This window comes from Labrus bergylta, chromosome 17 (genome assembly GCF_963930695.1).
Source record: "Labrus bergylta chromosome 17, fLabBer1.1, whole genome shotgun sequence".
Lineage (NCBI taxonomy): Eukaryota > Metazoa > Chordata > Actinopteri > Labriformes > Labridae > Labrus > Labrus bergylta.
The window spans coordinates 10,156,045-10,170,024 of NC_089211.1; the positions used below are offsets into that span (position 1 = coordinate 10,156,045).

Genomic DNA, 13,980 nt, shown 5'->3' on the forward strand with positions numbered 1-13,980 from the left:
GTGTAAGGTGTCAACAGAATAGATAGAGTAGGTAGTAGGTTGAAAGAAGGAGGATAAGTAGATATATTTACAAGCTGTGATGTGTACAAAGCTCAGATAAAAAATATCCTCTCTCTCTCTCTCTCTCTCTCTCTCTCTCTGTCTTTCACTATATTGAATGATGACGGCATTCGGGAGAGAAATACGAGGGGATGAATGGATGGATGGGAAACCAAAAAGGAGGGAGGGATGACATCAGCGCAGAGTCTGTAACCAGCCAATCCCCTTGCAGCCTCCTGCCTGCTGTCTCCGCCCTCCTACACCTCTCCCTTGTTGCTACGGCAGCAACTCCATCCCGCCTGTGCGAGGCATTGTTTAGGGACGGCAGTAATGGGACGTGGTGTGTATGTGTGTTTATGTGTTTATGTAGGACACTAGAGGCTACAGTCCAGCACAAGTGATCACTTCTTTTTTTTTTCTAACCCAATCATCCGTCTCTCACCTTTCCTCCCCCCCTCTCCATCCTTCGCACTCTTTCCTCTCTTCCTCTCTGTTGACTCTGTCGCTGTCCTCCATTTCACTTTCTCTCACCTATCCGTCTTAACGTTCAAGGTCCTTCTATTTTCGCTGCAGTGCTTCTGTCAACTAATCACATGAGATGATCACACGCAGAAAAAACAAATCATACTTTCATGTTCCACTTGTGATTTTTTTAAAAACATTTTCACAATGTTTCGTACAATTTATATATATTGCACAAAAAAATATTTTCCCTGAATCTACAGACATCTATCACATATTAAAGAAAAACATTATGAATGTGTGGAGGAGTAACAGTTGCAATCAATGCACAAATGACTCGGCTGACTGGATGATTTGCCTTCACAGTCACCAAATCTTTGACCAGCATGTTACAGAGCCCTCTCCACCAATAACATTGGAACTTTCTTGTGTTTTTAGTGTCAATGGCTGCATCTTTTCAGTAGAGTTCCTGGGGGAATCATGACCATTAGCCTTCAAATTGTTTATGGGATGCTAAATGGCTTTTAATATTGGTCGTTGGTCTTCAAATATTAAAATGATCACTGATCTAAATCTTGCATTATAGTTTTTTTCCCCCCAAAGATTCATCCATAAAACAAACAAAATAGGATATCTTTGCCTTTCTTTAAATACTATTTTATATATTTTGGACCATTGGACATACCTCAGTTATACTGGAGAGCAATCTTAATTTCTGGAGAAACCATTTCATCTGTGGACATGTAGCACATCTAAATGTGTTGGAGCAACAACATACTCTCATGGTCGCATAATGTGATAAGACTCTGACTTAAATCATAAAACTTTGAATATCTTGTAAAACGTACTCACACTTTCATATCATACAGAAAGCATTTGTGTCTCTGTTAATAAAAAAAATGCCACATTTAAAAAAACAAGAAGCTTATGAGGCCTGGCAAGTGTGGCTTTAACATTGCTGACAGATCATACCTGTATTTACTGTAATGACTTTAATCTTAGTGTATTCATAAAAAAAACATCAGGTCTCTGAACAATAGCCTTACAAATGCCTGAACCAAAGGCTTAGCTCACACCACACACACGGTTTCTAACATAATCCCATTCATAATGAATCTGTTCAAGAGTGATTCAGCATTAAAATGATCATATTTGAATGTAGTCTGTTTATCTTTCAACTGGTGTTCGCTTATTTTTCCTGCCAGTCTGCTTGTGTCAGGGTGTCTGGCGTTTCTCTTCTTCTCATCTACTGCTGCTGCTCTTTCCTCTCGTAACCATGGAAATGAGATCAACATGCAAATACCTGAACACGCTCGATAAGGCTGTGTGATAGGAGATGCAAATTACATTTCCGCTTGTAGGATTACACACACCCACACACAGATGCATACTCAGCCTTATGCACACGCACACACACAAACGTTTGTGTGCGTAAATAGGCAAGCTCATCCTAAAGCAGTCCAGTTCATTGCAGCCAAAACTGAGATCACTTGTTAAATGTAGGATATTCAATTTGGAATAAAATGTCTAGATACTCAACTTAAATAACATATATTTATAAATATATTTGTATTGTGAATTATTTTCACGTGAAACACAGCTATTCAAGTTTTTGCATTGAACTTCAGGGAGGAACTATCTTAAAACTGTATTATTATTATTTTTAGGCAGGAAAACATTGAATCATTATACAGACCATCTTGTATAGGCTAGCCATCCAATAGGCCTACTAAACTATGATATAGCCTTAATGCTCACCTTGGAAGCAAAGTAACATTTGCATACATGAGCCATTGGATTAAGATGTAAAGCCAAACATTCACTGTTTACATAGCTGTATACATAGCTCTGCTTGTATCCAAACCCTGTGAAAAAACATCTGCTTGCTGCTGTGATCGTCTTTTTTTCACCAAGAATTTTCCTAATGTCTCCCTTGTTTTGGCTGGTCAGGTGGAATTGGGTTAACATGATGTTTATGTTGTTGAATTTACTGTATAGTTAAATGAAATATAGTCTATACCGGGACAGACCTTAAACAAATCAAAACAATCAAACGAAAAGCTAAAAGAGGCTGAAAAGCTCAAGATAGACTGTATAAAAAATAAAAGTCAAAAGTCTTTTGAATAACATAAAAATAATAACAGATTGACTACAATGTTTAACCCATTTTTTTTTACTTTTTTTTTTAAGACGGCTCATTCAACATGTCCTTTAAATGTCTTCACATGGAGAGTACAGCTCATGGAGTCTAATCTCAGTCTCCATCGCCTCTCGTGTCATTGATGTCTGTTACTTTTCTTTTATGAATGAACGCAGGAGGAGTGAAAGGGGACGGAAAACTAGACGCTGTGTGATAGGCTTCTCCGAGTTAACGTCACCTCCGCTATGACGCGATGCAGCCATTCATAAAAAAAAAAAAAAAAAAAAAAAAAAAAAAAGGAGAGAGAGAAAAAAAAAGAAGAGAAACAACCTAAGGGGAGGCACACTTGCAGCAGGAGAGGGAGAAAGTACGAAGTGAGCGGACTGAGCGTCAAGTGCAGGTTACAATGAGCGGATAAAAGAAGAGGCGCAGAAGGGTATCCGCGCACCGTGTGCACTGTTCTGCGTGCGAAGAGAAAAGGGAAACGCAGAGAGGAGCTCAGCGACAGAGAAGCCTACATACGCAGTCTGAAACGACGTGTTATGGAGGACCTAGGAGAGATGGACTGCCCGGTGGTGAAGCGGCTCCTGAAAGACGACAGCGCCAAGTGCCTGCTGCTGGACTGCCGCTCGTTCCTCGCCTTCAGTGCGGGACACATCCGCGGCGCCGTCAACGCCCGCTGCAACACTATCGTCCGCCGCAGAGCCAAGGGCTCCGTGTTGAGTCTGGACCAGATACTAGCCGGGGACGAGGAGGTCCGGGGCCGCCTACGCTCCGGAATGTATTCCGCGGTGGTGCTGTACGATGAGAGGACGCCGGACTCTGAGACGGTGAAGGAGGACAGCACTCTGACCCTGGTCCTCAATGCGGTGTGCAGTGACTCCTCCGGCACGCACATATACCTGCTTAAAGGTGAATATGAAGCAGCCTTCACGGGTCATGATGAAGAGCCTGACACTCACCAGCAGCACTAGAATACCACTAGAAGTGTAAGAATTATAACAAATAACAAGTTACAGACGATCCAATCATCATTATAATATTAATAGGCCTAATAATAATAATAATAATAATAATAAAATAATAATAATATTAATAATGAAACAAATGTTGATTTTCGATTTTGTTGGTAATTCAGCCTTTAAATGGGGAGGGAACCACCTCTAATATAAAAAGTCTTTTTTTTTTTTTTTTTTATGTCATTAATTCCATTTCAGTGAAGCTTCAAATGGAATAAAAACAGCCACTCATAATAACTATAGCCTCATTAAAAAATATAACTGCAAATTGTATGAGTAGCCTAATTTCAATATGCATGTTGGGTATTTGTCATTTAATTTTTCAACCAAAAATAAATGATATGGCCAATGCAATTGAAAATCTTATTGCTTCCTGAATATTTACCTTTTTTCGTTATCTGATAAACAGACATTGAAATATTTTGATAACGCTGTCCGAGCTATTTCTGCATTGGTGTTGTGTTTTTTTTATAACACACACACACACACACTCACTCTGTCACCCTCAGCTACACATTCACACATGACCAATGGCCGTGAGCTGAGTGAATGAGGTAATGCTGATGCGTAGAAGCCACATCAAACCAGAGAGACTTACAGGGACACACATGAGCCTTTCAGAAACAGTTCACTTCGGGTAAAATCAACGATTGGAAGCTGCAAAGTGTAAAATCAACACCCGGTTTACCCACAAGGCTATTTTTAGGCTGCAGGAAATCTCAAAACCAAAAGCTGCTGCAAGCTGCAAGCTGTGTCGCATTATTTTTTGTGTTGTGCATCCTAATGACGCAGACGCCTTGAAGCACAGGAGTGTATGTGTGTAGCTTGTAAAGATGACATTTTCTCAGTTAATCTGATTTGACCCCAGAGGTGCAGAGAGCAGTGGTCAGCTTGCAGATGAATAAAAAAAGCAAAGGGATGATTAAATTGTTTTCAAATCCATGGCTGTAGATACAGGACAGAGTAGGTCAGGGTTCAGTTTTAAAGACCCTGTGCTGTACTCGATACAGATTGTCCTGGATATACATGTTGGTTGCAATGCTTCTTTAGTCCCTAAATATACCTATACCCCCCCCCCCCCCCCACACACACACACACACACACACACAAGTTTACAAAAAATATTTCTACAATACTGAGTGCTGTTTTCTTTGTCTACAATCCCTAAACGGAATGAATATCCCATGTTAAAAACAAGACTGTTTCTTATGTGATGATATTATATACTATAAAACTAACAGTATAATACTCCAGGGCTTTAGGTAGTGTAACATTGCACCATTTCTAATCACAAGGTCTATTTTTCAGGTGGATACGACAGATTTTTCGCAGAGTACCCGGAGTACTGTTTGAAGACCAAATCCTTGCCGTCCCTCACCAGCCAGTCCAGCATCGACTCTGCCTGCTCGTCATGTGGAACGCCACATCATGATCAGGTAAAACACAAGAGCAGAAGCACTTTTAGTAACGAGTCAACAGTCAGCAGGGTCAACTTGATGTGGGGATTATGTAAGCTGCTCCTGAGTGTGAGCACTGAATGTTCAGGCTGCAACTAAAAAGTGTTTGTCTCCAAAAAAGGTGGAAAGAAGCACAAATGCTCAGACTTATCAAATGTCTTTAAGTGTCATGGTGTGTCAGTTAAATCAACAGTACAAGCAGTACAATTGTAATGGAAAAAAATAATATTTTATGATTGATGAATTTTGAACTATAATTATTATTGTGTATCAAAACTAGGTTTTTCGCCTGCCACACCAGACACTGTAACAATGAAACTGTTTCAGCTTTTGATCCTGCATACACATCATCATATTGACACAGAGAGCTGCCATGTGCAAACACTTGAAGTTATTTACCAAGCCAACTGTCATTCACTCACTTAGCCATGTCCCCATACGGCCCGGATGCTCAAACTAGTGAAAAGGTAGTAACAGATAAGTCTATTAGTCTAAGGCCATGCTACAAAAAGTAATGTGAACAGATGGGGACAATTTCTGAAAATCTCCATTGTGTTTATATTAGGCTTTCAAGGTTATAGTTCATCATTGATTCACCAATTTGCGTCACGTCCTGTGACCCAGGTTAGCTTATTTTGTTGGTCAGTGATCTGCTGTTCGGGACTGCAGATTTTATGCCATGTTCACAGTCACATGTGCTGTGGGTCTAATTACCCTGGAACGCATGAGGAGAGAGACGCACACAATCAAGCCTCTGTATGTCCCCGAGAAAGGAAAAAAAAAAAAAAAGAGCTAGATGGTCTCGCCCACACTGTCAGGTGGGGGTTATTTACCAGGAATATGCTAGTTTCCTGTTGCAGTTTAGGAATTGATGAGGGAGATTTACTCGATGGGTTTTTCAATTGTTTTGTTACTCTCACTCCACACCCTCCTCCTCATATTACATCTTTTAGCCATATTGATCATTTCCTGACGCTGTGTCAGTACCGAGGTCCTCAGTGGCGATGACATAAACAGACTGAGCCCTGGTCAATAAATCTCACTACCGGTATAGACCGGCAACCATCTGACCACTCAGATTAAACGGGAGGGGAAAGCAATACTTTAACTCTTATATCAGATTATGACTTGAATTATTTTTTTTTACAAATAAGTAAACATTTGGCCTTAAACTGGAGAACATTTTTTATTTTTTACAATATGCTACATACAAGACAGGACACAACTAACAAAAAGATATGTGGAACCCCAGGCAACATTTGTATTCATTATAAAAAAAGTATGTTTTGTGCCATAAATAACATTTTGTTTTAATATGTAGTAGGTAAAGAAAAACAGAGCAGACAAGCACAATTAGACATTTCTATTTTCAATGAGAATTCTCCTTTTCATTGTAGGAAATGTACTGAGACTAAAAGTTCTCAGCACGTTACGAAAAGTGATTGAATGAACTGAACATTTGTGGTTGTAAATTGCACTTTTGCATACACTACAGCTTCTGTATTAGCTTACAGCTTACGTACGATGGGTTGCTGTGAAGCATACTCTTCTCAAAGGAATAGTTTCTTTCCACTTTCTGTGTGATTATAGAAAAGTACAAGATGTCCTATTCTCAGCATGAAAGTATGTCTAGGTTGTATGTGATTATATTAAGATAAATTAGTTGTGCTTAGTGATACATTTTAAACACCAAAACATTCTTATTGAATTTCATGGCTTGTTCATGGAAACATTAGTCAGTTCATCAGTGACAGCTGCTTGTACTGCAAAATAATTTTTCCATGCGAACTGAACCAATTTGGCCTGAGACCTGAACTAACAAACTAAATGGACTGTATGGGACGACCCTGGATTAATCATGCAGAGAATAAGATACCAGAGTCCAATGATAAGCATTGATAATGTGATTAACAAAGTATTTAAGCAAAGTCTTATGGTACATGGCCTCCGCTGTAACTTGAGACAGTGAGTTCTTTGTATTATCATATAAGCTGTTTTTCTTTTTACGTTAATTATGTCCAAGATGGCTCTCTAACTTAGGCTGGGTCAGGAGATGTTTCTTTATTCAATGACCTTTAATTAAAGGACCAAATGAATGGAGGATTTTGCCTCAGAACAGAAAATCTGCTGATTCATATTGAAATGATAAATTAATCATCTTCCTCCCATCTGTCTTTGGTCTTAGGGGGGTCCAGTGGAGATTCTCCCGTTTCTCTACCTTGGCAGCGCCCTCCATGCCTCGAAGAAAGAGGTTTTAGACGGTATCGGAATCTCCGCCTTGCTGAACGTGTCCGCAGACTGTCCAAACCATTTTGAGGGGGCGTACCAGTACAAATGTATTCCTGTGGAGGATAACCATAAAGAAGACATCAGCTGCTGGTTCCTGGAGGCTATCGAGTTCATAGGTAAGTGTACTCACTTGTGTGACGTTGGAGTGTGTGGTATCTCAGCAGAACAAATGCATTCCCATGTTGGATAACCACCAGTAAAACAGATATGGCTTCAGTACATTATGTACCCTGCAGTATAATATTTGCCATATTTGCGTTTTATGAATGTTGAATCAATAATCCACATAGATTATATTTATGAATTTAAAAATGTATATCTTTTTTTTTTCTGCTCATTGCTGGGTTGGTTGAAATAATCTGAGGTTCAGCAATGGTGGCTCATCACAGCTCTGCTTACCAAAAAGACACTCTTTTTTTTTTGAAATCCTAAAATGACCTGTAATGTAAAGCCATTGCATCGCTTCTTTACTTCAAAAGACAGAGGATCACCAAAATGTAATCAATGAATCCATTGTAGAACAAGAAAAATACAGAAAATCTGATTTGAAGGGATTTGAAGTGACGATTTATTCCAATCCATCATTATTCTGCAGAATGAAATCTTAGCAAAAATGGTATAATTTCCTTCTCTTTGCGTTTTGTGCGTAGACATGGCGTGTGTGCTTTCTGTGCTGTCGGTGTATGATCGTGAGCATGTTTTCTTGATGTGTGTGTGTGTGTAGGTGCTGGTATGCGTCATAGTTAGCTGCTGTGGGACCAGAGTCTGACTCATCCACTGTTACCGGGTGAACAGACGCTGTGTTGGAGATACCTGAAATTGTCTGTTTGTGTGTGGAAAGACAGAGTTTGAGAGAGGAAACATAGACATTTGGAACGCATAGCATAATCAAAAAATTGGTGAATGTATTTTTTAGCAGTGAGTCGCTGTGTTTCTTTAGAGACATGCATGGAGGGATTTTAGGTGATAGAGTGGACTGGACTCAGATTATCGTTTTTATAGCAGAAGTATAGCCAGCAATGGTGGAATATTAGATTAAATTAGAACAATTATTGAAGTCATTCCATTATCTACTTCATAATGTGTGCTTCCAATTTCCTGCTGCTGCCATCTCATGAATGTCCGACTTATCACTCAAAATGAGGCTCTTGAGGAAATTGAGTTATTGTAAATGCTTCAATCAAACTATTACCTAAATCTGATTATTCGATCCAACGGATGTAACAGCATGCGTCTTAACATAGGGGAAGGAGGCAGAGACATAAATAGGACATGAGAGGAAGTGAGAAAGGGGCTGATGACTCAAGTTTTGCACTTGTGTGTTTCAGTTAAATGTGATTTGCTGCTTTCTCACTTTGAGGTTAGTTACCGTGGATGATTGCACAGAGAGGGGAGGAGAGGAGGTTAAAGTGAGGATCACTGTACATCTGTTGTGTTTAAACACTTACTTGCTAGGGGGAGAAAAAGATGAAAAATACATTTGGGGTGACAATTGTTTTTTTGGGGTAAGTGGCGTCTATGTAGAAGAAATGTATGTGCTCTCTGAGCAGAGGAAGAAAAAGCGAAACATGAGACAGAGCCCACGTTCATTTTGCTGCAAGCACAGCCATCAGCTTCTACTTCCCTATCACTGAATTTGATTAACATTTTGAAGTGCCTCAGTGGGATCGGGCAATTACCAAAATTCCAATTAGGCCTTTTTACTCCAAAAGAATAACTGAATGCAAAAGTGCTATTTTTTCCCCCTTTTTTTTTTAAGCAAAGGTTACTTGACTGGATTAACCGTTTTATAGGACTGTCCTCAAATGATCTGCTTGAAAGATGCTTGGAGCACTTTCATTTGTAATCATTTAAACAGGAAAAGCTGCACTTCATTTCATTTGTATTTCCCATTTAAAAAAAAAAATAGCACAGAGCTATTTGAAAATCACCATTAACAAGCAGCTCTGTGTGGCTGACCTCAAAGGCACAGTGCTGATTTTAGCTAAATGCTAAAGACAAACTAACAATGGAAATATTTAGATTTTAAGCAAGTGTAATAATTCCGCTTTTCTCCATGGTAGTTTAGCATTTACAATTAGTAATTATTAAATATATTACCAATTCATTCGACAGGCATTTGAATTTAAGGTGTTGAAGACATTCTATGAGTGAACTGATAATGGATCTAAATGGAAAGTTATTGAATCATGACTTTTCTCATCTTGAGGGAGGCTGAAATGTCAATTCATCCAACAGTTGAGGATGTATTTGATATAAAAGCCACGAATGACTGCCTCAATCAAAAAGTTGGATGGTTACATGGTACCATGTCACTATGGAATTTGATGCTTGTTCTGTCTGGTTGATGTGGGTGATCAGTCAATGCTGCCGTATCCTCTCTCCGCTGTGAACGTATATCTGTACGAAATTAATCTGAGAATGAATTAGTAAATTTCATGAATGTCTATTGAAACCTCTGACCTCTTACCGTTCTCTCCTCAGACTCAGTAAGAGACTCCAGTGGGCGAGTGCTGGTCCACTGTCAAGCAGGCATCTCTCGCTCTGCCACAATCTGCCTCGCCTACTTGATGAAGAGGAAGCGGGTGCGACTGGATGAAGCATTCGAGTTTGTGCGCCGGCGTCGCAGCATCATTTCCCCGAACTTCAGCTTCATGGGTCAGCTGCTGCAGTTCGAGACTCAGCTCCTCGCCACCTCGTGTGCTGCAGAAGCTGCTGCCACCGCGAGCCCTCTACTCGGACCCAAATCCTCAACGACCACCACCTCGACATCGACGACACCCACCTCCCCGTTCATTTTTAACTTTCCAGTTTCTGTGGTGAACTCTGCCTACCTGCACCACAGTCCACTCACGACCTCCCCTGGCTGCTGATGGACAGCCGGTCATCAAACCCCTCCCCCCTTCAACCCCAAAAACAAAACTATCTGAGCACAGACTTGGCTGCCATTGTCTGGATGGGTGGTCAGTCTTAGTGAGTGTTGCAAGATGTACATGCTTCCAGGGCGGGGGGAGGTGAAAAGCGTCATGGTGCCTATTTCAAAACTCAAAGACTGAAAACAAACCTTTTTATAGTTCAGAAACCAGCCAACGCTCCTTCCATTTTCAACTCTAGATTTCTTCTGATTGACCAAAAATGAACTGGCTTTTTCAGTAAACAAGTTCGGACGGAGTGTTGGACTGACATTTACTGAAGTTACACCCTCTTCTTTGTAAAAACAAAAACAACAACATGCACAGAGGCACACTGATACACACGCTGACACAGAGAGACATTAACAGCACTGAACACTCTGCCTCACACACACACACCACACACACACACACACATTCATGACTACCAACTGAATAAGCTCAGTATGAAGACAGAGTCTGTTGCTATGGAGACAACAGGTCTTTAGGAGAGGAGATGGACACAGGAAGGAAGGAGGAATTTTAAGCACCAGCTCCTTCCCCTTTTGGGTGTCCCTCCTGTTGCCAGACAAAGAGATGGATGGAGAAAAGAGGGGAGGAGACACTGATAGAAAGCAGGAGCCTCTTCAGTGACAGGTGCTCTGTCGGCGATCCGACCGGAGCTTCCTGCCTTTCATACGTCCTCTTCCTCCCTCTGTCTCTCACCCACCCACACACACCTTCCTCTCCTCTCATCTCCTTTTCATCCTCTTTTATTCACCCCCACCCCCCGATCTTCATATTCCTCCTCCTCTCACCGCTGCCTCTCATCATTACCCCTTCCACCCTCTCTCATCTGCTCCTCATCTCTTCACTAAAGAGGCTAAATATATAAAATAAGATGCCAGGCCAGGGCCCTCCCTGTTGGACTGGGAAACCCCTTTGCTGGTCCCTGATAAACACTGTAGGAAACCCCATCTGCCACAAAGTATTTTGTATTTTGAGTTCAGAGCCTCGAGGAAATAATGCCTTTACAAAAAAAAAAAAAGGTTTCTGCTGTTAGACTTTACATGTCTTATTTGTGACATTTGGGGCGATTCTGATGTTTCTTGAGATCAAAGGTCCAGTTAAGAAGCACAGTTCTCAGCTCTGGGAGAGTCTTAAGACAAAAACAGAGCCGCTCAGAGAATCATGCTGGTGGTCCTGTATATTTTAACCCATTACAAATAATTTATGGCCCTATGCTTAACCATTTTCCAAAGCATACATTACTTTTTTATACAAGTTATTTTGTTCCCTTCCCTCAAATCTGTTCATTTTCTTAGGGTACTCAAATGAACTGAAAATTGCTCCTATGCTTTGAAAAATGGAAATTATTTAGTTAATGGGGAAAAATTTGCACCAGTAATGGATCTTTTAAGATGTTTGTGCCTTGTTCATAAAGGTATCCCCTGAACTTTGGTGTTCCTGGATTCTCCAGTGAAACCAAACTGTTTCCTTAGCTGCTAGAATGCGTAATGCTGAATGTTAAGAATGAGCCTTTAAGAAAAAAACTCAGAACTTCAGCTGTGCATACCAGACTCTTTTTCCCTCAATGTCACAAGAACAAAAGCTTTTAATTCATCTCCCTAATCATACATCCACATATGAATACAAACACACACACACAACAAAATCATGTACTATATGTTATTAGGTATCAGACTTACAATGAACTCCACAGACAATTATTCAGGATGGCAAAAGTAAAAAAAAAAAGAAAAGAAAAAGCGTATCAAAAGCAATGTTTAAATTGATTTCCTGAGCTACAAAGACCAACTATTACAACATTTCAAAGTAAATAATGATTATCACACAAAAATTGCATTTTTGTAGTTTGGTTTTGGAAGTGGATCAAAGAAGTTTTTAGAGGCAATATTTTCTTAGATTTCCATCCTCTGATGTTTTCACAGATACTCCAAACTGTAGCTGGGTTTGATGAGACAGGATATTTAAAGATCGTTTTAAAAACATCAGGAACCCCCCAGTGTTGCTCCTTGTGTTAATAAACAAGGAAACAATAAAACTCAAACGTGTAGTGATTTAACATTTAAAATCCAAACTAAAAAAAATAAGTAATGGAAAAAGAGAATTCAATAACAACAAGTCGTCCTTACGTTCAATCAGTGTATGTCTGAGTTCTGATGTTCACCCCCCCACACACACACACACATACATACATACAGACCACAACCTTTTCTGTTTTTAGGCTTGTCCACAGTTCTCCTTGTAGCAGTTTGTTAGAAGTCTTACAATACTGTTCTTACAATTCATTCAAGGAAAGAAACAATAGCAATGACTTTTTTAGGCTATCACACCCAAGCTTCATGTCAAATCCTTCATTACATCCCAGTCTGAGACGAGTTTTGTAGTGCTTCTGCCTCTGAACGGGCTCAGCTCTACACTCAGTGCTAGACATCCAAAGGCACAAAGTCCGTCCATGTTCGCTTTTATACCCGGGTGCTCATGTACGCACTCAATAAACAGACAGATACACACACATACACACATGGTTTCAAAGTAAACAAACGTTTCTGTTTTTTGAAGATTGTCAGCACCTATCTCTGTAGCACTTTGAAGTGATGCAATACTGTATTTATAATTTATAGGTAATTTGTACATCATGATTATGGTAGACTGGCTAAACTTTGCAGTATGTGATTTTATCGATGTTGAGCGAGAGACAGAGAGTGTGCGAGAAAAGAGAGCAAATCAGTAAAAAACGCAATACTTTCTACACATTGTGTGGTACCTGTCTGTCTGTCTCTCTGTGTAGGTCCATCTGTCTTGAGTGTCTCTGTCTAGTCAATGCTGTTTACCCATCATGGCAATATCAATACTTCACTTGGACATTTATATATAGAAAAAACAACTTTCCCTCAATTTTATTGTGGAATGAATGATTCGTGCATTTATTTATTACTGAAGCCACTGTTGAATAAACAATGTTCTTAATTAAGTTGTTTGCTTACTTTATTTGCACGGTGTGAAAACCAATAAATATACTTTGATAATAGGTGATCATATCATAGGGAATAGTAATTGAATACTTATTAAATTGAATTAAAACGCTGTATTTAATGCACATATGACCAAAGGGGGTTAGTAAGAAACAAATAAATTGACGACAAAGAAATAGGGCCGAATAAAGCACATGGTCATTTTTTACTTGAAAACTTCATTAGCTATGAAAAAGCAGAGTAAAGCTGGTGTAGGGTTCCCTGCCCGTAACTCCACACACACGTTGGTGTTTTTCCAAAATTGCTGTAATATAAATCAGATCAATATATTAATGTACCAAATGGGAAATCAAAGGACAGCATGTGTTTTCGTCTTTGCATTTCATAGAAAGTAATGTTAGCCTACAGCGCCCTCTGGAGGTGAGAGTATATATTGTTTTCCTACATAACATTTCAGAGAACATGAACAAAGCACTACACAGCTACAGATATATGAACGATTGTGATTAAGCAACTTAAGCTGCAGATATTTGCAGATATTATTGATATTTATTGTATTATAAATGCATTTCATTGTACATTTACATTTAAAAAAATATCTATAAAACAACAACTCTATGTCCCACAACTTAGTGCAGCTTAACATTAACATAAGGCAAAGTTTTGTAAACGTTGCCAATGCAG

General features: G+C 39.6%; 1 protein-coding gene across 1 annotated transcript; it reads left to right on the plus strand.

Moving 5' to 3' along the window:
• The first annotated feature begins 268 nt into the window (after window positions 1-268).
• Window positions 269-13,291, plus strand: dusp4 (dual specificity phosphatase 4). The gene is made up of 5 exons (XM_020636967.3): window positions 269-379; window positions 2,818-3,553; window positions 4,969-5,096; window positions 7,303-7,522; window positions 9,891-13,291. The coding sequence occupies exons 2-5, from the start codon at window positions 3,184-3,186 to the stop codon at window positions 10,277-10,279; spliced, it is 1,107 nt and encodes a 368-aa protein (XP_020492623.1). The 5' UTR covers window positions 269-379; window positions 2,818-3,183; the 3' UTR covers window positions 10,280-13,291.
• The last annotated feature ends 689 nt before the right edge of the window (window positions 13,292-13,980 follow it).

Coding starts and splice junctions, on each gene's coding strand:
- dusp4 (XM_020636967.3), top strand. CDS start 3,184: ATGGAGGACCTAGGAGAGATGGACTGCCCGGTGGTGAAGCGGCTCCTG. Junction 3,554..4,968: donor GCACATATACCTGCTTAAAG/GTGAATATGAAG, acceptor TCTATTTTTCAG/GTGGATACGACAGATTTTTC. Junction 5,097..7,302: donor GAACGCCACATCATGATCAG/GTAAAACACAAG, acceptor CTTTGGTCTTAG/GGGGGTCCAGTGGAGATTCT.